Genomic DNA, 24,169 nt, shown 5'->3' on the forward strand with positions numbered 1-24,169 from the left:
ATTTTTGAAAACAAAATCAGAATGACTTGATATTGATATGGTATCACTGTGGGGTTGTATACTGTTGATCTAAAGTGGAATTACCCTGTGGAAACAAGAATTTTTCATTTTAGAGCATTTTGAATCGTTAGGAGATTAAGTCAAATATCGGCAATTTCAAAGGGCCATTACTATGAAAAGCAAAATCAGAATGACTTGATATTGATATGGTATCACTGTGGGGTTGTATACTGTTGATCTAAAGTGGAATTACCCTGTGGAAACAGGAATTTTCCATTTTAGAGCATTTTGAAATCACTGAAAGGTAGGTCAATTATGGACAATTTGAAAAGGCTTTTATTTTTGAAAGCAAAATCAGAATGACTTGATATTGATATGGTATCACTGTGAGGTTGTATACTGTTGATCTAAAGTGGAATTACCCTGTGGAAACAGCAAAATTCTATTTAAGAGCATTTTGAAATCACTGAAAGTTAGGTCAATTATGGACAATTTGAAAAATCTTTTATTTTGGAAGGCATAATCAGAATGACTTGATATTGATATGGTGTCACTGTGGGGTTGTATACTGTTGATCTAAGGTGGAATTATCCTGTGGAAACAGGAATTTTCCATTTTAGAGTATTTTGAAATCACAGAAAGTTAGGTCAATTGTGGACAATTTGAAAGGGCTTTTATTTTTGAAAGCAAAATCAGAATGACTTGATATTGATATGGTATCACCGTGGGGTTGTATACTGTTGATCTGGAGTGGAATTACCCTGTGGAAACAGGAATTTTCCATTTTACAGCATTTTGAAATCACTGAAAGTTAGGTCAATTATGGACAATTTGAAAAGGCTTTTATTTTGGAAGGCATAATCAGAATGACTTGATATTGATATGGTGTCACTGTGGGGTTGTATACTGTTGATCTAAGGTGGAATTACCCTGTGGAAACAAGAATTTTCCATTTTAGAGCATTTTGAAATCACTGAAAGTTAGGTCAATTATGGACAATTTGAAAAGGCTTTTATTTTGGAAGGCATAATCAGAATGACTTGATATTGATATGGTATCACTGTGAGGTTGTATACTATTGATCTAAAGTGGAATTACCCTGTGGAAACAGCAAAATTCTATTTAAGAGCATTTTGAAATCACTGAAAGTTAGGTCAATTATGGACAATTTGAAAAGTCTTTTATTTTGGAAGGCATAATCAGAATGACTTGATATTGATATGGTGTCACTGTGGGGTTGTATACTGTTGATCTAAGGTGGAATTATCCTGTGGAAACAGGAATTTTCCATTTTAGAGTATTTTGAAATCACAGAAAGTTAGGTCAATTGTGGACAATTTGAAAGGGCTTTTATTTTTGAAAGCAAAATCAGAATGACTTGATATTGATATGGTATCACCGTGGGGTTGTATACTGTTGATCTGGAGTGGAATTACCCTGTGGAAACAGGAATTTTCCATTTTACAGCATTTTGAAATCACTGAAAGTTAGGTCAATTATGGACAATTTGAAAAGGCTTTTATTTTGGAAGGCATAATCAGAATGACTTGATATTGATATGGTGTCACTGTGGGGTTGTATACTGTTGATCTAAGGTGGAATTACCCTGTGGAAACAAGAATTTTCCATTTTAGAGCATTTTGAAATCACTGAAAGTTAGGTCAATTATGGACAATTTGAAAAGGCTTTTATTTTGGAAGGCATAATCAGAATGACTTGATATTGATATGGTATCACTGTGAGGTTGTATACTATTGATCTAAAGTGGAATTACCCTGTGGAAACAGCAAAATTCTATTTAAGAGCATTTTGAAATCACTGAAAGTTAGGTCAATTATGGACAATTTGAAATGGCTTTTATTTTTGAAAGCAAAATCAGAATGACTTGATATTGATATGGTGTCACTGTGGGGTTGTATACTGTTGATCTAAAGTGGAATTACCCTGTGGAAACAAGAATTTTCCATTTTAGAGCATTTTGAAATCACTGAAAGTTAGGTCAATTATGGACAATTTGAAAGGGCTTTTATTTTTGAAAGCAAAATCAGAATGACTTGATATTGATATGGTATCACTGTGGGGTTGTATACTGTTGATCTAAGGTGGAATTACCCTGTGGAAACAGGAATTTTCCATTTTAGAGCATTTTGAATCGTTAGAAGATTAAGTCAAATATCGGCAATTTCAAAGGGCCATTACTATGAAAAGCAAAATCAGAAAGAATTTATTTGATATGGTATTACTGTGAAAAAGACTGCGGTTGGAAAGTGTTGATACAAAGTTCAAATAGTATTTGGAAATACGACTTTTGCTTTTAAGAGCATTATGAATTCATTGAAAGAGTAGTTCAAAAATGAAGATTCACAGGGCTTTTACTTTGAAATCCAAAATAAGATGGCCTTGACAGGGCACAATTAGGGTACAAGGCTGTGTCATGTAGATGTAACATTAGAGTTTCTAAAAAAAAAAGAAGCCTAAATTATATGTTATTATGTTCTTAACATATCTGTTAATTCACTCGAAGTTGGCTTTTATTTTGAAATCTGGTTTCCACATCCATTCCCGTAATACTTTGAATACACAGGGAACGTAAAATCAACTGGAGGCTGGCTTGACTGCAAGTCTCGAATTGGAGGCTGGCTTGACACAAGTCTCAATTTGCATGCACTGCTTTTACTGCACATACTCAAATTCGTTCAATATTTTTGCCTCACAGTCATGCAAAGTTCAGCAGGACAGCTCCCAGATACGAAAACACGTCCTTACTGTGAACCTTTGTCTGGACCATGTGAAGCATATGTGCTGGAAGCTCTGATTGACCCAAATGCAAAAAAATGGTGATGCCCACATCTATACAGGGACCTCACTCTCACACACAAGCCTGCAGTGGTCCCTGACAGGACGGGATCAGAGGCTCGGAGGGCCCCGTAAACTTACCGAGCTTTCCCCGGGACTCCTCCAGCTTCTGGATCTGGTTCTCCAGGAAGAACATGGCCACTGCGAACGCCAGCAGCGCCAGAAGCTGCAACTTGGGCGGCATCATGACTCTGAGCAGCCCCATCAAATCATCCAGAGAGAGATGATGGTCAGTCCATGCTCAGAGGAAGAGGAGGAGACACCGAAAACACACACACAGCAGCGACGATGGTGGTTACAAAGCGGCTGAGAGTGTGTGCATGGCCCTCTCTCTCTCTCTCAATCTCTCCCCCTCCGTGTGTGTGGATATCTCCCAGCGTTCAGATCCTGTGGTTACCTCAAACGCGACGTGTTCAAACTCGGCTTGGTTATTTCATTCTGTTAAATCTCGGCAGAGCGGGAGGAGGGGTCGTAGAGCCTTAGAGATTTCTCCAGAGTACGTATTTGTCCCTCCGGGATTTGTTCGCGATGGTACCAGCCGCTGTCGTCTGCGTCCCCCACACAGAGGTGTCCCGTCCCATCCAGTGTGTTCACAGCCGCACCACGGACACACTGTTACTACCACTCAGGCCATTGGGTGTATTAACAGTCCACCACACAGCTGAGATCTCCCATTCGTCGACTCTCTCTGCCTTTTCCTCTCGGATTGGACCGTTTTCCGTTGTGGGACCCAGAATTGGACACCAGGGGTCGCACTTCCATTAGCAACCATGAAATGACCGAGGTGAGGAAGAATTTCTTTAGGCTGGCTTGGTTTATGCCAAAATACAAAAAAGCATAAAATTAAAAAGAAATATTATTTTTTACTTCAAATATTTACACAATATGCTTTCTAAGTTTTTTGTATGTATTTTATCATTAAAGGTTAAAAATGATAAATAAAAGTCAGAAATGATTATCACTAACGTTTATCGGACAGGCGCGACCACGGACCTGCCTTCAGTGGAATAAAGAGGTCCTAATAGTAGTTTTCGCTAACAAAGCAGGCTCCAAAATGTCGGGAGAGGTGTATCTCCTGTGGCTCCTGTCGCTGTTACAGACGGTGAGTTTATTAACTGTGAGAAATGGCAGCGCTGGCCGCTGTCACAGCTGCTTACAGTGAGTGTGAGCGGCTGCGGGGCTGTTTTTTGGCGATCTTTAGGTTCAGCTTTTAATGAGCCACATCCTGCTGCACCCGGAGCTTCAAACTGACGTGGCTTATCCTGAAAACAGCTCCGAGTCCCGGGGGAAGTGATACCTTTATAATGTGCTTGTTAGATTTTTGCTACTTATTATGTAGTTACTTTTTCGAGTCTTGTGTATTTTTAGGAGAAAGTCGATGACAAAGAGAAGACTTCCGGTGTACTAAATTTACTGTACCTGAGCGCTTCTCAGTGCCGGTGCCGTGCTGAAAAGTGATTGGTAGAATTTCAGCTGTTGTAAATGATTTATTTTCTATCAAACATACATCTTATAAATGATATCCAGTCGTTTTGAGCTACAAGGAATATTTCTGTCACAAGGTAGAATCTGCAAGTTTTTATGTGCCCTTTATTTATTTGGGTACAAAAAAGCTTCATTGACATTAGCTGTCTTTTTCTTTGTAGAGAGTGAGATGTAGCCAAGATGGCAGCACAAATAGCAAGAAATATAACATATTTCTATAACGATATTAAAAATGACTGGATTGGTTATAATGTAGATCATAGAGTGGGTACAATAAAGCCGGGTCATAAAGATGCTTGTGCAACAGGTCATTTTATATAGAACTTCCTTCATAGACCCTGTTGACTGCAGTCTATTGAATAATATAAGCAAAAGCCTTTGACATAAAAACACACACCGAATCATTGGAAATGACAATCGTTTGCGCTACAACAGTTTAAAATCTTGTAGTTTATTTAGAAGATAACCTTTCATGCTAAAGTTAAAGGGAGACAATCATCAGTATGAGATCTTCCTCGACCCAAATATGAAAGTGTTTGTAGGGTGGTCGAATGTAAGAGGACACTGATGCGAAAGCGAATCACGTTTTCCTGCCGGGGGCGTCTTCAAGGAAAGCTGACAAAGTTGATTAACAAACAGCAGCCCGGTGGTCTGTTATTCACAGGCTGATTTAAGCAATCTAACCCTGAAATCTTCCACGCAGAAGACTTTTGCTACTTCAGGTTATTGTTATGTGTTTTAAACTGGTGTGTTAGGTTCTTTGGAAATCTCGTTCAAAGGCATCTGGCGTATGAAATGCGTGATTTTATGTTTGTTTCTGTTAGAGTAAATATGCATCATTTACAGTTTAAAATGATTCTTATTTTATCTTATACTGGGGGCTTGGTGGAAACCCCAGTTCATCCTTTGATGATAAAAGCCCGTCCTTTAAGCTAGCTTTCTTCTGATTGGCTGCCCCTCATAAACAAAATGTTTAATCAGCTGGTAGGTGAGCTGCTGTGCTGTAGCCAGAGCTGCTTGCCTTAGACGACCATGTTAGGGCATCCTCGCTTTATGACAGCATACCGAGCCAATAATGGAGGAAAAACCAAACAAACTGAGTGTTTGGAGCAGTGTGAAGCCTGAGCTTGAAAGTACCACACACACTGTCAGGTTGGGTGGTACTCTGTCACGTTAAGGAGACACACAGAAATATAGCATGTCACATAATTTTGCACTACGTAGGAGCTGACAGCAGGGTACAAGAGTTTCTAGCAGAGTTTCCAGTCCATTTCAGAATTCAGTTGAATATTTTATTACTCATTTTTAAGAGTCTGACGCCCACTTAAGTGAACTTTTGAGACCCTACACTTCTATCAGAGCACTGAAGTTTACAAACCATCTGCTCTTGGATATTTCTAGATCCAGGTTTAAAAGCAGAGGCGATAGAACCTTTTCACTGTTGGTTCCTAATCTTTCTAACAACTTACCTTTTCACAAAAGAGCTGCCTGCTCTTCCTATCATTTTCAAACACTTTTAAAAACCCATTTGTTCTTGCTTTGTACCCTGGTTTTTATTCTGCAAACAGTCTTGTGTACTTGTTTTATTAGATTTTTAGTGTGTACACATTGTAGTGACTGTTAAGTGTATATTTTGTATAACCTGTACAGCACTGTAGCGTGTAGCATGTTAATGTGTTTCACTATACAAATATTACACAGATAACTCAATGTTCCCTGAGTGACAGTAGTATTAATACCATTTGAGGTACTCATTTAGATTGTACTTTGGATAAAAGCTACAAATTATAATTGGTGAAGTGTATATACTTTGGTTTTACTCAATAATATAATTCAGCTTTGCCTAGAATAATAATTAATAATATATTTTCCAGTTACATTGATATCTAAATTTGTTTTGAGATGGCATAACTGTCCTAGTACTCTAAAATCTTATATGACAAAGTACTTAATTGTTGCTAATTTGAACTTTTTAGTTGCAGTTGTGCCGTTGGAACCTAACACTTCTGTCCTTTATGAAAACATTTGTTTCTTCCTCCCTTTATCGTTGTCCTTGTACCTCCCTACAGCTGTCGGCATACGGTGCCGATCTTTCGTCTGAGGCTTGCAGGGAGCTGGGTTTCTCCAGCAACCTGCTGTGCAGTTCCTGTGACCTGCTCGGGGAGTTCAGCCTCGCCAAGCTCCAGCCTAATTGTCGGCAGTGCTGCCAGCAGGAGGCCCAGATGGACGGGCGCAAGGTAAAGAGAAAAACGGAGGGCTCACGGATCGGGTCGACAGAAAGCAACTGCCTGTCTAGATTAAGGCACAGCGTGCAGTGTGACACAAGGAGATTCAATCAGAGTAGATGAAGTGTAACCACAACTAAGGTTAAATAAAGAGCATATAGTGACATTAAAACATTCATGTTTCTTAACTGTGGGGGTCTTGAGCTATGAATGAATGCTTAGTTTTAAAGAAGACATTTTGTTCTGTTCCTCAGTTGTTTGCAGAAGGGTTTACAGGACCTCTGTCGAAATGTGTCACGTTTACTGACAGGGTCATGTCCCTCAACGCTCGAACTGCTACTAAAAACAGCCGAGCTTTATCCAGCCTTCCGGTTGACACTGTTTGCAGCTGTGCCACACACAGCTTGTTAGTAGCTGTCCGTCTCAATCTTTCTCAGATGTTCAAAGTCGAGGCTCCTTAACCTCAGCTCGGGGTCGGCGTGTCAGGTGTTACCCTGTCTAAGCAGTGAGGGCAAGTTACTGTATGCTCGCTGCCCCGGATATTACAGCTTGCTTGGGAGGACTCTCTGCTGTGCTCTGGCAGATCAACACTGACTTAAGTGATGGTGGAAAAACAATGTAATTTTTCCCTGATTAAGCAGGGCCCCCAGTGCGTGCGTGCGTGCGTGCGTGCGTGCGTGTGTGCGGTATCCTAGCAACAGCACCTTGGAAATGTGCAGCACACACCTCATTACACCTCTTGATGATAACTGTGTTTAAGACAGACACTTAGAGCAGAGATTACTCCTCTTCGGCGTTAGAGTGAAAATGTCACTTAGAAGAGCAGTTGCCCATCTCTCGCTGCACTCAGAGGTCTCCGATGGAAACGACGGCGTCACTAAGCACATTTTTATCCTCAGACGGCGACAATTATCTGCCTTAAGAATTCCTTTCAGCATCTCAATTGCCATCAGCGCCGTATTGTTAAAGCCTTCGGACAAATGGCTTACTGCACAGCCTGGTCGATTAGTAAGATTCACTGAGCACGGAGGGCATTTCGCTTACTCATCTTCGAATGTGCTCTTCTCTGCAGACCACCTGGGTGCAGCAGCACTTCAGCTCCTCTGGGTGTGAATGATGTATTACATCTCTGTAGAACAGCTAAACCTTTATGAGAGTGTCTCAGACCTCTGTGGTGCACAATTGATGATGGTAACACTGGAGGCCTTAGTTTCTTGACTTGTGCTTGTTTCCAGCTCGATTTATTATTAAACTACACTAGACCACCTTTAGAAAATTCTCATTTCAAAATAATCCTCTGTCAGAGATTTACAGTTAACAAACAGTCAGGTGAATAAACAACACTGAGACACTTGATACTGATAACGTGCGGCACGGGTGAAACTCAGACAGAGAGTCACCCCGAGCTGCAGTATTCGTTTATTTTTATAGCAGAAGCAGGGTGGGACAAGCATAGCAGTTTCCTTTAATTCTGCATACGTGGGTGTATGTATCACTAAGTTCGTGTGTGTGTGTGCTAATCTCTTTCAGTAAAAGTCACAGGGTCAGCTTCCTGTTTCTACAGAAAGCTGTGTCTGGTGAAATATGTGAACATAAGCATGACATAACATTTGAAGCATAATCAAATAAAACAGTAAAAACTCCGTGACCTCCTCATTTATATACTGCTCAAAAAAGTAAAGGAACATTTTTTTTAAATCCCTGTATAGCATCAAGTCAGTTAAACCTCTGGGATATTGATCTGCTGTTAAGTTGCTGAGGGGGTTGTTAATCAGTTTCAGCTGCTTTGGTGTTAATGAAATTAAGAGACAGGCAGTTACTCTAGGAGGGCTGGACAGGACGGTTAAAGTCCTTACCCCAGCAGCAGGACAGCGGTCTGCTTCTTTGGGCAAGGAGGAACAGGATAAGCACTGCCAAAGCTCCAAAATGACCTCTGGAGTCAAACAACTAGAAACAGACTTCATGAGGCTGTGTAGTCAAATTGGGATTTGCCATAGAGTACCAGAACTGGCACTGGTGCCCGGTGCTTTTCACAGATGAGAGCAGGTTCACCCAGAGCACATGTGAAAGACCTGAAAGGATCTGGAGAAGCCGAGGAGAAAATTTGGTGGTGGGTCAGTGATGGTCTGGGGAGGTAAATCCATGGAGACGGGCAACAGCACCCTGACTGCCATTAGGTATCTGGATGAAATCCTTGTGCTCGTTGTCAGAACTTACGTTGGTGCAGTGGGTCCTGGATTACTCCTAATGCATGACAGTGCCTGACCTCATGTGGGGAAAGTATGCAGGCAGTTCCTGGAAGATGAAGGAACTGATACCACTGATCAGCCCCGCACTCGCCCGACCTAAATCCACCAAAACACCTCTTGGACGTTTTGTTTTGGTCTGACACCACTAAGTTGCTCCTCAGACTGCCCAGGAGCTCTTTGCCACATCATAGTTTCAGTTAGATTTTTGGCGTGTCTTTGAATCTAGCCCTCTGATTGCTGCATTTGATGGAAATGAAAACAAACACATTAGCCAGTCCATATCCAGCAGTATTTGTTTTCTCATTCAGATCTGATGTTTTCAACTTTTAGCTTTAGTTTTCTTGAGAAGTGTATTTTACTGAGCCTCCCTGCAGCCCCTCAGATCATCATTGGTCTGAAACAAGCTATTTTAGCTGTTTTCTTCATTAAAAATCATACTTTACAATACATTGGCTCATTTTTGAACAAGATTCCTGTTGGCTGGTTACGTAGTGTTTGGGGCCCCCACAAAAAAGCTTTTCTTTGCTGGGCAAACAGCAAAATGTTCTGAGATCAGCGACTAACTGATTACTCAAAAAGAAGTGTTAGAATCAGGAACGGTCCTGATCATCGTGGAAAATATGGATTATACGTTGGCTGTATATTCCCTGTAAACTTCTAATGTAATCTGTTCAGATGAGATGATTTTATATTGATCTATCAAAGCTGACCTCTAAGTCAGCTTATTTTAACAGGATAACCATTAGATTAAGACATGCCAGAGGTAAAGTTAAGCTTTTAAAGTCTGATTCTTTCTTTATTTATTCATTTTTAGCTTTGAAATCACTGATGGAGGGGGTGATTAGTTAATTAACAACACTTTGAAATGTTAAAGTGCTGCAGTAGGTCTGGATAAAGTAATCCATCATTAGCTTCCCGCTCCCAACCGAGTCGTGACTTTCCACCGATCTTCTGATCTGCCATGTGTGGTAAAATGAAAAGCTTGGAAATTTAATTTAAGCTGTGCCGATGGTTTACAGACACACAGAGGAGGACGGGGAGAGAACAGGAGAGGATCTTAGCCTTGCATGCGTAATTTAATTTGCTGTGCGAACCGGCCAACCAGGCCATTTACCACTCTCCTCCTTGAAAACAACACGCAGAGCGTGGCCTTGAAATACTGCTGTGACACTCCAATTTCCTCTAACTTATTGTGTGTTGGTGCCGGAGGTTTGATTACAAGTGAGCCCTGCACAAACCGCCATCCATCAGCCCCACTCCATATGCACAGGCTCACAGCTTAATGACCCCCAAGGAGTCGCCCGGACACATTTATGAATCAGTCTGCCTGAATCAAATTACTCCTTCGGGCAGACAGTCCATCCCCAGTGGAGCTTCGGTCCTCTCAGACTGTGTGCAGGCGTTAATGTGTTGGGAGGAAATCTCTCGGACTGCCTCATGTTGCGTTTCTCTCTGTGCAGCTCTACGCTGGAGCCATCCTCGAGGTGTGTGGATGAAAACTGGGGAGGTTCCCTCAAGTCCAAGGTGAGTCCTCAGTTGGGGCATCATTACTTTTTTTTGGAACAACAGCTTTAACTGAAACTGATCTTCCTCCGTTGTGTGAGTCTGTGTTTTAATCAGTGGGAGGGACAACAGCACTAAAAAGCCAGCAGGACTGTTTTCAAACAGCCTTTTGAAGCATTTGTTTATCCTTTGTCTCTCCCACATGGAGACGTGTGGTTAAACCTGGTGTCAGGTTGCAGCGGTGTAGACGTCTGGAGCCCCACTTGTGCCATATGCTTGCTTCAGCTGTGTCCCTCCTGTGTTTACAACAGTCTCTTCTGCTGTTAAAAATCTATTTTGGGGATGTTTTGCAGTGGTCACTCATTCCAAACCTCTGAGCTAAAATATAAAGAGTTAACTGACTCATTTGTCTCTTTTTCTCATCAGCTTTTGTTAGGAGTGAGAAGCCAAAGATGTTCAAGGGTCTTCAGATCAAGGTAGCCATGATGAATCGTGTTGCTAATGTACCAGCATTGTTTGCCACAGTAATTATTCTCAGGAGATGTAAACCAGATTATGCTGATCAAATGAGCCTTTCTCGTTCTTCTCCCCGCAGTACGTCAGAGGCTCAGATCCTGTACTAAAGCTTTTGGATGACAACGGGAACATTGCTGAAGAACTCAGCATCCTCAAGTGGAACACAGACAGCGTGGAGGAGTTCCTGAGCGAAAAGTTGGACCGAATATAGACACGAGTTTTATTTTTTTTGTTTTTGTGTTTTTTATAATTTGGAAGACTCAGTTTCCCCAGATTACAAATAATGATTTATTCACTGCTTGTACTTGACTCTAGCTGTGCAGATAGTTTCGCTGTGAGGTCTGTGCCTCCACCTTCAGGTGAGAGGGATTTTGTTTGTGGTGCTCCGACACATTCGTACAAATAGCCATCCATAACTCGTCTGTGATCAGGCTGCTGCTGTAACAGGTGAACTGTTGCAGCTGTTAATCTGATTTCCCACGTTTTAGTCACCACAAATGAAATCTAGTTCATCTGCGTTTTATTAGCTCGTGGCAGAAAAACTCAGGAGACGTGAAAAATTCATCAAAATCTCTCGCCCTGGTTGGGGATTACTAGAGGAGTGAGCAGATATGATTTGTATTTTGTGTGAACTGAGATGTCTTAGTTATTTACCAATTTGTACACAACTTGGCCTTGATAGATGGTTTCTGAATCTCTGATCTGTACGACTGTTTGTTTTTTGTTTTGTTTTTTTGTATCTGAAAATCACGAGTCATCTGGATTTCACCAAACTGCTCACGTGAGAGTGTTCAACAGGATAATGTGAGCTTCAGTTCAGTTTTACTCATTAAGTACTGATCATACATTTAGGTTTGAAACGACCTTGGACATAATGAACTGTATTGTCTGTATGTGGGACTTCCTGTTCCCGTCTGTTTGATATTCTTGTATCATTTTAAATTTTTTTTTTTTTTTTTTTGAATAATGCTCAGCATTGCGACTGATCGCATTTATAGTCGGAGTGAACAAATTCTAGGTCCTCTCCAAATGCAGATGTCTTTGCAGAGGCACACGTTAGTGAAGAGCTCACAGGAAACCAGTTTTGGGATGTGAAATCTGATGTAAATTTGTGTTTTTCTGCACCATCTGCTTTGAACAGAAACTGCATTTGTTTTTGGAAAGCTTTTTATGTCCAGGTGATGGGTCGAAATATGCAACAATAAACAGAGTCACTGATGATTTTTCTCTCCATGCTCTGTCCTTTCCATTAGACATTTCCATGCCAAGTCATTTGTAGTCACCAAACATCTGACTGTACTGTGGGTGCAGGTTTTAGATTCATAGGTATGACTTTACTGACATCTAGTGGTTATTTATGACATCACATCAGTCCTGTGATGCATTGCCATTTTTAAAAATTTATTTTATCTTTACAAATTGTGTTCTTATTGAATGGCCTTTTTTGTTATTATAAAACTGTAAAAACTTTTTTTTCAGCTGCTAGTTTGGGTTTCAGTAGAGATGTTTCCATGTCAACACCAAAAATAAAGATACAGTTACAGAGCCATTAAAGCTCTGGATACTGGACTGGATCCAGCTGTCTGATGGTTTTTTACAGCAGAACCAGTTGAAGATGGGGCACCAGCACAATGTAGGTGGATTTCAGACAGCCTGAGTCCAGGTGCAGTAAGCTTCTAAGCACTGTTAAAATGAGCTCCAAGATATCTGCCTGGTTGCTTGTGTCAGCTTTAAACTTGCCTGACCTTATTACAGATCTCCCTTTACAACAATACATTTGTTTAGGAAACAGTGATACAGTAGCTGATTTTACCAGGTCTCCCTGTTCCTTGGACTTATCTGCAAAATATACAGCTTTAGTAAAAGTTTCTATACATACGTCATACTTTAAATACCTGCATGTATAGTCAGTAAATGCTTGGAGCGACCACAACCACTTGATGCACATATTTTAGGAATCACTGTTTTATTTTCAGACAGATAATGATTACACAAAACTCAAGTAAAAAAAAGAAGCTTCAGTTACATGCAGCATCTGAGCATCACATAACTACTGTTATGTCCATGTAAAAAAATAAAAATAATAATATAGCCAAAAACTCTTTCCTTGCACCTGCAGCTGGACAGACGTGAGACACTGCTAACTTCTACTATCAGAAAATAAGAATGCACAATTGAATGCGTATATGAAGCAAATGAAAATAAATCCCCTTATAAGGCAAACTGAACGTGTAAAGCTGGAAACACATTTCTATAGTAAAGTCACTACACGTGTTTACGCTGTGGCTGAGGTTACACATACTGGTGCTCTTTCTTGCCTCCCTCTGAGCGGTGGTCCATCACTTCAGTTTTGTTGTTGGACTGAGGTTTGTACACAACCCCTGGGTAACTGCAAAAGAAACAAATGGCAGGAAAAAATCTGTTGTGAAAATGTTTCTCTTGTAAATGTAAATGAAAAATTGAGGGGGGCATTTGTAGAGAACTGCTCCAGATAAAACTGCAGCAGAAAGTAATTTAAAAACATGATACATCTATGAGGGGACTTACCGTGGTTTCTCATCTTTTATCATCTCTCTGAAAGCGAGAGACTTCAGGATGCCACCAATGAGCAGGACGCCCCCGCCGATCCAGCCAACGAACAGTGCTGGGCCAAATGTGTAACTGGTAAAAAAAAAAGAAGAAGCAGAAAACAAAAAACATTACATTGCACACACACTATAGGAATTATTTGGTGAAATAATTACATGCAAGCAAAACAGCATCATACGTGGTTATTCCTACTCCGCCCATTCCCATGTTCATCCCCTCTCCCATCATTTCTTGTGTGTAGCTGGTGTAGGTGGACGTCCTGAAACTTTCCACAATTTGATTGGCATACACAGAAGCTCCTGCAATGCCACACACACCTGAGAGAAGGAGAAAAACAGGAGCTCAGTGATTTATTTACCTCTGCCACACTCTCAGCTTGGTCAAATACTGCTATAATGACTGCAGTGGATGCTCATATTAAATATGAGGTGTTTTAACTAATGAGGTGCAAATAATTCCTGTGGAGCCCAGACTGATCCAAACTGCATTCTGGGAGCCCATATCAGTTTATTTGACCATTAGATCAAATATACAGTCTGTGCTGTAAATTTCAGATGTCAGATGCAGTTAGCTAGAACTTTAAGAATACTTCCTGCAGTTAAAGTTATCTCCTGGATATGATGAATGTCAATACTTCTTTGCAAATACTGCAGTTTCATGAAAGAAATTATCATAGAAACTGTACAAATTAAAGTAAATACAACAAAAGCACAAGATTACATTAGTGTGAAAGAACCTCAGTAAAATTAAAGCATCACAACATTTGTGCAGCATTGTCCTGTACAAATGTTAAATAAATTACAACATGGTTGCTTTAAATGTTACAGCAACTTGCTGGCAACACTGTAAGTATTTTACTTACTCTTACAGTGTAGCTCAGTATGGTGTCAGTGGATGGTTTTATATAAAATCAGCCAGGTCTGAGGAAAGTTTACAACCGACCCATTCAGAATCTGCTACTTTTGGTGGTCCCGTAACTTTAACATAATCTAATGAAAGTGTACAAAATTTTAACTTCAGTTCACATATTGTTCCAGTTACAGGCCCTCAAAGTATTTAAGGGTGGGTAGAACTTGGCTCTTTTTAGGTAGCATAAATTTTTTCAGTATATCTGAGCCCTCATAACTTCATAAATACACCACATGAATATTTCATGGTTGAAAAAAATCAATAACAAAAACCATTTAAACTCTATTGAAAACTGAAACCAAATGGAAAAAATGTAATTTGGGTCAACTTCAAGGGTGGTTCACACAAGCTATCTCATATGAAAGAGCTCCGTTTGACCTTTTTACCTGTTCAGGCCAGGCTCAGCTTCAAGTTGCAATTACTTCTATGTCAAAATAGTTTTCTGTAACAATGATTTTAAGCCATTTGCATTCCTTGAGGGGCCTGTAACTCTGACAATCCTGTTAAAGTTACTGTATAAAAAACAAAAATGGGATATTTCGACAAAGTTTAGGAGAAACATTCACTGATTTGAATGACACCAGTCACAACGGATGTCCCTAATTGTATGACTTTCAGCACAGAGGCCCCGCCCACCTGCCTGTTTGTGAGGGGCATCCAATCGGGTTTTGCAATGTGCAAGATTAAAAAAAAAAGATGATTTTGAACCATTGGTCATACAAAGATACTCTGGGGGTGTCCAATAATAGACACCCCCCCCCCCCCCCCCCCCCCCCAAAAAAAAAGAAACAAAAAGACAAAAACAATTCAGTTTAGTTTGTACTAGAAAGTTCACAGAGGTAAATAATGACCTGCGATGACGAACATGATGCCAGCAGTGAGGCTCATCTTAGCCTTTGCGCTGTCTGCCATCTTGTTCATTGTGAGGCAGCTCAGGGAAAAGACTGATATCAGCATCCCGAGCACGCTCAGCACCACACCCACTATCATCAGAGCTCGCACCGCCTGGAAGGTACCTGGTGGACAGAAAACACGGAGACCTTAGCGCGTTACATTGACTCTAGTCAACCTAAGACCACTGATGAGTTCAGTTCAAGTCTTATTATGTCAAAAACTGTAGATGGCTTCACAAAAAACACTCAAGGTAGGCTTTTATACTGAAATGACTAATTCTTCAAATACAATGTGTCTAAAGATTTGAAGTGTGTTCTCTTACAGTAGATGTGCTGTTGGGAGGTGCCTTTGCTTGTTGTTTGTTCTGCTTTCTGATAACCGAGTCTGGGCCTGGCCTTTATGATAGAAATGCTAATGCAAACACTAATAGGTGCGGGCCCAACCCTCACAAAAACCAAGGGTTTGATCTCTTTCGGTGACACTTTTTTTGTTTTGTCTTAACTTCCTCTTTACTTAGTTTGAAACGTATCTACATCCTACACGACAGTTCAAAACTTCTACAGACACATTTAAAAACTCAGGTTCATGGCTGATGAACATGGTGAGGTTTTCACCCTATTATTACCAGTAGGGCATTTCACTTCTTAGCACTTTTCCTTTTTTATTTTTCATTTTTGTCCTCACTTCAGTTTTAGTTGGTTTCCAGTTTGGATTTGCTTTTTAAAATGATCATTATTTGTTTGTTTATCCATATGTGTATTTTTTTTATTTTAATATTCAGAGTCTTTGTTAAAAGAAAATTTCAAATAAATGTAAAAAATACGTTTTTACAGACATGATAATATACCTGTGAGTCAGGTTTATCAAGTTTTTATGTTGACCAAAATGAGTTTCCGAAGTGCAAAACATATTTTTTTCCCTACAAGTTCTTCAACCTAATAATTACATTTTACTTTGCAAAGAGTTCAGGGAGGTTTCTAAGTGAGGATGTTAATCAGCCAATGTAGTTCACTTCATTATTTTACAGTTTTGTTTTGTTTGTTTTTTGTTTTTTTTACAAATTTGTTGAATGAAAGAGACGCAGAGAGGAAAGCAATCTTTTTCCAATGCTGTTGCTTTTACATGTTTCATCATGGCCGAAATGTTGATGTGAAACAACCTCCTCCTGGGACATTTGAGAGGAAGCATATGTTGGATCTCGACATACGGCCTTGTCCTGAACGTCTCCTGAGCACTCAAGACATTTTAAAATAACCAAATTACAGAATTGCTTCTATGATCAGTGAAAATGTAACATCTCCTTTTAGAGCAGAGACGGAAGAGTGTTCATTTCCTTGTTAAGAAAAACTCCTGCGGCTGTGGCCTTGTCAGTGAGGGAAAAATAATTCCCAGCCTGAATATGTTCAGTGTTTAAGACAACAATGATTTAGACTAATTTGAAAGCAAACAGTCAGTCACCAGATAGGATGTGAAAATTAAGGCTTGAGAGAGCCTCGCCATACCTGAGTAACCCAGAAGGCCGTAGAGCGGGCGGCACTCTGTGAGTCCGGCGGAGGTCGTCTCACAGTCTTGCCACAGACCCTTGTAGGTATAAACGGAGGTCACGACCTGCTCCTGCCTGTCCTTCACGCTCCAGTTGTTCATGGCTGTGGCCGCAATGAGGGCAGCTGCACCGATGAGACCCAAGATGAATCCACCATTTTGCAGAACTGAAGGCGCCATTGTTGTGTGGTGGTTCGGAAGCTGGAAAATATACACCTCGGAGATGCAGTGTGTGTGTAGATTAATAGATACTACTTAAAGTATAGCTGGACATATAACTGAGTGTAGATTAAGGTGTCACAGGTGTGCCGTGTGATGCAGAGAATCAAAATGTGCAAAGAGGTGCTTTGTAGTCATGGTGGTAGTGTGGTGGGTGGAGGAGACTGGGTGTTACCCCTGGGTGATACGGCAGCATGGGTTGGGCTACCAAGTGGTGTGAACGCAGTGGTGATAGGAACACCTGACACCTGAGAAAGAACGTTACTATTCCTGCGAATTACAAACTGTTTGTCAGTCTAGAATCGTTAGTAACTCCCTCACACCAGAAAAAAGTCTGGAAAAACAACGTACAGATACACACAGGTGAGCGGGAACCGATCAGGGTGGCCAAAGATCACCATCAGCTACACAGGAGGACTTAAGAAGTTTAAGAAGATTACAGGCTCTCCTCTCTCTTGAGCTGCAGTGTCCCTGCTAAAAGTACAGTGAGGAATATTTGATGCATTTCTACCGTGTAATGCTGAACAAATGCACATTTAGACAATAAAGGACACCTTGTTTTTTTCCATTTACACTTCCAAATACAAGAGATTTGCTTGCTGAGCTTTTGTACATGAAGACCAGAGCTCACTGTGAGTTCTCTTTCTTGTATATTGTAGACGTGAAACAATTTTGTACCTCATACAGTTTCCATGATTCTGCTTATCACTTGGTCAACAAACGGGAGAGGAGATAAGTTCCTATTATTCGCTTATCATCACCCTGGCTCACTTTTGCTTAAACACACACACACTTACACACACGGAGTCATGCAGTAGTCAAACATGACTGGACTGGAAAATGTAATTTTGTAATGTTTGCAATGTTTGTCAGTTGCTGTGAAGTGTCTGTGATGTTTTAGTATCTGTTTGTCTTTAGTGTAAGTCTGTAAAACAGCTTATCAGGAGATATAGGTGGTTAGAGCTTAACACAATCGCAACAGTGAAGTAATTATTACAGCTCATGTGTGATGTAAAATATGATTAACAGGGTTGTGAATCACCCCCAGTGACTACAACTACCAGCTTCTGCTTAATATTATTCATCAAACAGAAACTGACCCACTGCTTTACCTGGTTTAACACAGTCTTAATGCAGTTCTAAACATACATATATAGACAGTCCCTCTGAAAACATTTATTATTCCCAATTCAGAGTACAAATCAATCAATCAAACAAAAACAGTCCCACTTAATGAAGCAGATATTCTGTGGAATAACTGTCCAAGTGTGAGAACTAATGAAAACCTGACTGTTTTGGAAAGGGGGGAGGAGACAAGTCTATAACTTCAGCATGTTGGTCCTATGTTATGCATGTCCACTGTATTTAAACTGAAACGATTTTCCTTACAAAAGAGTAACAAATTAGCATCAGCACCACCCTCCCCCTTCTCTAAATACTTTTTTTTACTCTATTTACATGGAATAAGGAGTAATACAGGGACTTTTATAGTTTTTTTTAATCAATCCGTGATTGAAATATCTGCGCTGACACTTTAATATTTAAATGTGGTCATCTAAGCCTGAGTCTCTAAACGACCTCTTCTTCTTTCTGTGCGCAAACTTTCCCCCTCCTGCCCATGCGTCTTTATGTGTATCCAGTCTGTCACACACTGGAGCTGGGTGAAGCGTACGAGTCCATGCCGCTCTTGGTCATCCCTCCAGGAAAGAGGATATATGCCACCTGGGGTTGTAAAGTAGCTGCAGACCAGGCGCCACAGTTACACGGCATCATGTATCCCGGGCCGGAAGGCGATGGGTGAGTGTGGGTGTGCTGTGCGGGGCAGGGCAGACCCCCAAACCCTCCAGTCTGGTATCCAAAGGTGTGCGCGCTGTAGGGCACGGCGCCTGCGGTCAGAGAGTGCGGTATCTCCGCCATCCGCTGGACAGCTCCGGTGCTGAAATGTGCCACCGGCTCCAGGAGAGAGAATGAGGAAGCAGCGGAGGCGGGAGCCAGGAGAGCTCTGGCTTTATCCCCGGGGACGAGAAAAGAGTCGATGGAAAATCCTTTCAAGTGTTCCGCTGCGTCCCCGAGTAAAGACGGCAACGGGAAAACGAACCGGTCCCTCTTCAGGAGACTCTTAGGTTTGCGCCGGGGTCTGTACTTGTAATCCGGGTGCTCCTTCATGTGCTGAGCCCGCAGTCTCTTGGCCTCGTCGATGTAGGGACGCTTCTCAGAGTCAGAGAGCATTTTCCACTCCGCTCCGAGTCTCTTGCTGATTTCAGAGTTGTGCATCTTCGGGTTTTCCCGGGCCATCTTCCTCCTCTGACCTCTGGACCAAACCATGAAGGCGTTCATAGGTCTCTTGATGTGATCTAAAGGTTTTGCCATCGCAGGGACAGACGCATTAATTAAAACACCTACTGACCGCACTTTAAATTCACCTACTCCTTCAAAAAGCTCATGTTTCTCTAGTGAGTAAAATGGAAAAGTGCGAAGAACTCTCGGGAATAGCCAGAGAAATATTTTAAGCTAACACTAAGTCCAAATTGACTGAAGCGTTTACACAAAGTGGAGCTGAAAACTACATAAAGCCAAAAGCCTGGGCGTATGAATGGAACCAAGAGGAAGCTTGTTATGGAAGATGCTGGGCATGTCATCCTCATCATCATCACACCACTGTCACGGCGGGCCAAGCCAATGGGAATGAGAGAGCGCACTGTAATCCTCTCACAAAAAAACTGACTGTTAAGGCCTACAACATTTGAGGGGCACCCCCTCTTCTCGCTCTCCAACAGTTTTTAGTCTCTTCAAATCTCAACTGAGAGAAGCAGGGATGAAAACCAGCGAAGAAGCTGGACTGCAGAAAACTAGAAGCTAAAAGGATTTGTATGAGGGGGTTGAAAGGTGCGGCTGCTTGTGGCCCTGAATGCCTCATTTGCACAATAATAATCTTCATTTCAAAGGAAGTCAGCTACCCTTATTTTATTTTATTTTATTTTTATTTTATTTTGACAGGTTTTCTGAAACTGTGCCACAGTTAGCACCACAGTTGTTCTTGGCTACAGTGTTTTCTTTTTCTACTCTTAGTTCTGTTCTAAATTTTGTGCTGTCCATTCAAAGTATTCTTGCATACCTCTTTTGTTAATCCACGTTGAACCAGCTCCTATTGTTTTTAAATGCATGGTGAAAAAAACACAGTGTCTAAAACCAATGTAATCAGCCCAAAAAATCCAACTGCAGCTTGTTAATTCCCCTCAAATTGCTAAAACTTCCAGATTCCCCTCCAACACGGATGACACGGCTCTTGAAATATGGCCCTGTGTAAAACTAAATTAAATGGGAATGCCTGCAGGTCTTGGCTGTTGGGCCAAACCCCAACAAGCCCTTGCATAATAAGCTGACACCTTTAAAATGCTTCCACTGGCTTTAGTGAGGAAAGACCAGTACATTTCCAAACAGGTAAGTGCTATTTCATTAGTATGCCTTAAAGATTTCCCCATATTCAGCTTGGCTGACTGTCTTTAGAAAGAAACTTGTCGGCAAGGGTCTTTGCCTCTTTGCCTCAACATCTTACTTTTGCATGCCATGGTTGTAAAACTGACAATGATTCAGACCTCAGTCCGATCTTAACAAAACGCCCCCAAACTCTCACCCTCCCTTTTTCCTGCAGTTTTCCCACTTTGCGATGCCACCCACCATGGCCCGATCTCTGTTCTCTCCAAACTCGCTTCCACATTTGCCGCAAAATCAGTTTTTACTCTTATCTTTTACATCGCTCATTTGAATTCTGTCCAATGACACAATGCAGGTTTATTATATATCAATATGTGCGTGAGTGGCTCACCCCTCCCTCCTTCGTACTCTGTGGGATCAATATTAATCAGAGCTGTAATTCACAGGTCCTGGGTGACTCCATTGATTGTTACAGGTTTTATCATTACTACCTTATCTGATCAAATGTATGCTTCAGCTTTCTCATCTGTTATTGAAATGACATTTTTAGAAACTTAGCAGCAACTTAACTATGATTTATATGTAGTTTATGTGCATATAATTTATTATTGCCTAATATAAAAGGTAACCCTAATGGTTTAATGTATAGAATACATGTACTGTAGAGGCTCAACATATAACAGGGTTTCCAGGCCCAAAAATGACTTCTGCGAAACGGATTATACCCACGACAGAAGCAGGATGTGTTTGTCTGTGAGCAGACCTGCGGTGGTCAGCTGAAGCTCAGGGTTTAGGTTTCGGTTGCAGCGATGAATTCAGATATCAGGGTACCAGCGAGAAGGGGGGGCTTTATTTCATTTACCTCCCACAATCAAAGGCGCCGCAGGCCTCTTCAAAGGCGAAATAAATGGACATAAAAGATCCGATAGGGCACAATGCGTCGGTGGTGGAGATGATAAGACGTTTTCGGGGAGTGTTTTTTTTCCCTGTGGGTTCCCTCGCAGCAGACGGGCTGGAGGGATAAAGTGATTGGCAGCAGGGGTCAGACAGCTGATCTGTCTCCTCATAGCTGTGCTGTTATCTCCCATGCGGTAGGTTCAGACGGGCCTCGCACGCAGGAGGCACCCGCAGCCACACAGAGACAATTATTGCTTCTGCAGAGGGACCATGTTTTAGAGAGTTTTCCACTGTTTGAGAACAACAACGTGCAAGGTAGACTGCACAAAGGGCAGCGCGGGGAAACTATCTTTGTCACTGGTATATGTCTTTTTTCTTTATCCTGCAGAAAGCTCTCTCTGTTGTTTTAGTTGGGGGGGAAATAAAAATAAATAAAAGAAAAACGTGTATTGTGTCTGTGTTTGGAGTGACTTCTAAGAAAGGGCAGTGTTTCAACTCTGGAGAGATGATGGGGGGGAAATGGGTAATAAGAAAAACTGCCAGCAGCACAAAATGGCTGTCGTAATCCGGTTATCCCCAAGGCTCTAAAGATACCGGTCCTCTCCTTAGGAGTCTATCTTTTCTTCTTATGTCAAAACTGTCCTCTATGCACTCAGGTGGATTAAGGAGTCACACTGTAGAAAGAAATTGACAGGTACAAAAAGACCTGGGGGTGAAAAGGAAATGAAAGACGACACGGAGAGGCAGGCCAGGCACTCGAGCCGGGGAGTGTGCTGGCGTCTGACAAGAAAAGAATCCATCAAGTCAACTTAATGTTGAGGGAAGAGCAGTTTCCTGCTTATTTACCACATTAATTGACTGCATATTTATTGGCAGAGCTGATTAGTAATCACATAAGTCTTTAATCTTATGAAATAGCTTTTTAAAAAGATGAAACACTCATGGGTTTGACAGGTATATTGTTCACTGATGTTCCAACATAGTTTGTGTTGGGCTTAATAGAAGCTCCTCCAGGCTGTCCCTAAGAGAAGATTACATCCCGGATAGGTCATGTCACGGTGCATTGTTAAAATAAAGCCCCCACTTCAAATTCACTGTTTTAACTGGGAGTCAGTTGGCTAAAATCAGCCTGTTTTAATCGTTTAATCATGGTTCAGAGGAACCTTCTTACAGTCATTGTTGGGATGTTCTGGGGATTTTTCCTTTGGGGAAAAGGGTTTATTGGAAAATTGCATGAATGGCTTTAAAATCCTTACTACAATCTGCCCAACCTTGTCTGCTGGGAGGTGGATCAAAGCTGCTGTAAAGGCTTATTAATAGGAGAGTTTGGGCTGCTCTGACAAGGCTTGGAACTACAGCACGGCCTGATTTTACTGACTGGGTAAAGCTCGTGACGTGTAAACAACGGCTCCTTTTCAGCTCGTGAGAGCAAATGAAAAGTTGAGCTGGGGCGGATCACTTTCTTAATGATATGAAAGGTAGTTACAGGAGCCCGTAAAATATGAAGGGAGAAACATTGTTACTTGAATTTATCCATCATCCCCTCCAATCAGCCAATCAGACGACAGCCCCTCGATGCATTTAGGCATGTAGACATTGTCAAGATGACCTGGTAAAGTTCAAACTGAGCATCAGAATGTGGAAGAAAGGTGATTTAAATCTCAATCTCTGCCATGACATTCAGATGGTAGCGTCATAATTTGGTGTAAAGAACATGAATGCATCAACAGCTCAGGCTGCTGGTGGTGTAATGGTGCGGGGAATGTTTTCTTGGCACATTTTGGCTTCCTGTAGTACAAACAGAGTATTGTTAAAACGCCACAGCCTACCTAAATATTGCTGTTGACCACGTCCATTCTTTTATGACCACTGTGTACTCATTTTCTGATGGCTCCTTCTATCAGTGCACCATGTCACAAAGTTCAAATCATCTCAGTCTGGCTTCTTGAACAAGACAGCGAGTTCACTGCACTTAAATGACCTCCACAGTCACCACATCTCCTTTGGTGTTTGGTAGAAAAGGAGATTAATATCATGGATGTGGAGTCCAGCCTAGTACTAGTGTAGCCAGTAAAGTGACTCGTACATGCATTTGGGCAGATGTATGTTTCTCAGTACTTTCAGCCCAAATCCACAAATGAATTAAATAGATTAAGCTGTGAACTCCCCACCCCCGACCTAATTACTTAAATAGTTTGAGTTTCAGTGACTTTTCTACCCTCTCTCTCTCTCTCTCTCTCTCTCTCTCTTTTTTTTTTTTTTTTTTTTTTTTTTTTTTTTTGCTGATCAACAATTTTAATCAATTTTTTGTCAGTTAATGTTGTAGCTTTCTAAGTGCATGCACCGGGGAAGTACCATTGTTCTCTGTTTGTTGAATTGATTTACAGGTCAGTTCCTCAGCCTGTGATTTTTTTAAAAATACATTAATATAATATAATTAATATAATTGAGATGCAAATGAGGAGACTTCACTCAGGCAAGTCTGCTGGACCAGACGGAGTGAGTCCCCTTGTCCTCAAGGCCTGTGCCCCCCAGCTGTGTGGAGTCTTTCATAAACTGTTTATGCTGAGTCTGAGTCTGCAGAGGGTCCCGGTGATGTGGAAGACATCATGCCTCGTCCCTGTACCAAAGACGCCTCGTCCCAGTGGCCCCCAGGATTACAGGCCCGTGGCACTGACCTCCCACATCATGAAGACCCTGGAAAGGCTCATCCTGGACCAGCTGCGACCCATAGTAAGACCACATCTGGATCCCCTTCAGTTCGCTTATCAGCCTCGTCTCGGAACAGAGAACGCCATCATCTACCTGCTCAATCGTGTCTACACCCATCTGGACCAGCCGGCGAGCACT

The 24,169-nt window shown here is 41.4% G+C and overlaps 4 protein-coding genes across 4 annotated transcripts in view; 1 reads left to right on the forward strand and 3 right to left on the reverse strand.

The window, feature by feature from the left end:
• Positions 1-3,618, reverse strand: part of hs2st1a (heparan sulfate 2-O-sulfotransferase 1a) — a 47,838-nt gene extending 44,220 nt beyond the window's left edge. The window contains exon 1 of the mRNA XM_026149794.1: positions 2,938-3,618. Within this exon, the coding sequence (XP_026005579.1) occupies positions 2,938-3,061 (124 nt within the window). The 5' untranslated portion in view covers positions 3,062-3,618. The remainder of the gene's footprint in view (positions 1-2,937) is intronic.
• Positions 3,619-3,868: 250 nt separating this feature from the next.
• Positions 3,869-12,055, forward strand: selenof (selenoprotein F). The gene is made up of 5 exons (XM_026149845.1): positions 3,869-3,958; positions 6,411-6,578; positions 10,276-10,339; positions 10,745-10,794; positions 10,914-12,055. Exons 1-5 carry the CDS (start codon positions 3,911-3,913, stop codon positions 11,043-11,045), a joined length of 462 nt encoding a protein of 153 aa, XP_026005630.1. The 5' UTR covers positions 3,869-3,910; the 3' UTR covers positions 11,046-12,055.
• Positions 12,056-12,913: 858 nt separating this feature from the next.
• On the reverse strand, positions 12,914-17,272 carry cldn18 (claudin 18). The gene is made up of 5 exons (XM_026149821.1): positions 16,729-17,272; positions 15,184-15,348; positions 13,602-13,740; positions 13,382-13,495; positions 12,914-13,223 (listed from the first exon to the last, which is right to left on the reverse strand). Exons 1-5 carry the CDS (start codon positions 16,946-16,948, stop codon positions 13,127-13,129), a joined length of 735 nt encoding a protein of 244 aa, XP_026005606.1. The 5' UTR covers positions 16,949-17,272; the 3' UTR covers positions 12,914-13,126.
• Positions 17,273-18,265: 993 nt separating this feature from the next.
• Positions 18,266-19,592, reverse strand: LOC113010648 (transcription factor Sox-14). Its single transcript, XM_026149824.1, has one exon. The coding sequence runs from the start codon at positions 19,355-19,357 to the stop codon at positions 18,632-18,634; it is 726 nt and encodes a 241-aa protein (XP_026005609.1). The 5' UTR covers positions 19,358-19,592; the 3' UTR covers positions 18,266-18,631.
• Positions 19,593-24,169: the final 4,577 nt, after the last annotated feature.

The sequence above is a fragment of the Astatotilapia calliptera genome, chromosome 18 (genome assembly GCF_900246225.1).
Source record: "Astatotilapia calliptera chromosome 18, fAstCal1.2, whole genome shotgun sequence".
NCBI lineage: Eukaryota > Metazoa > Chordata > Actinopteri > Cichliformes > Cichlidae > Astatotilapia > Astatotilapia calliptera.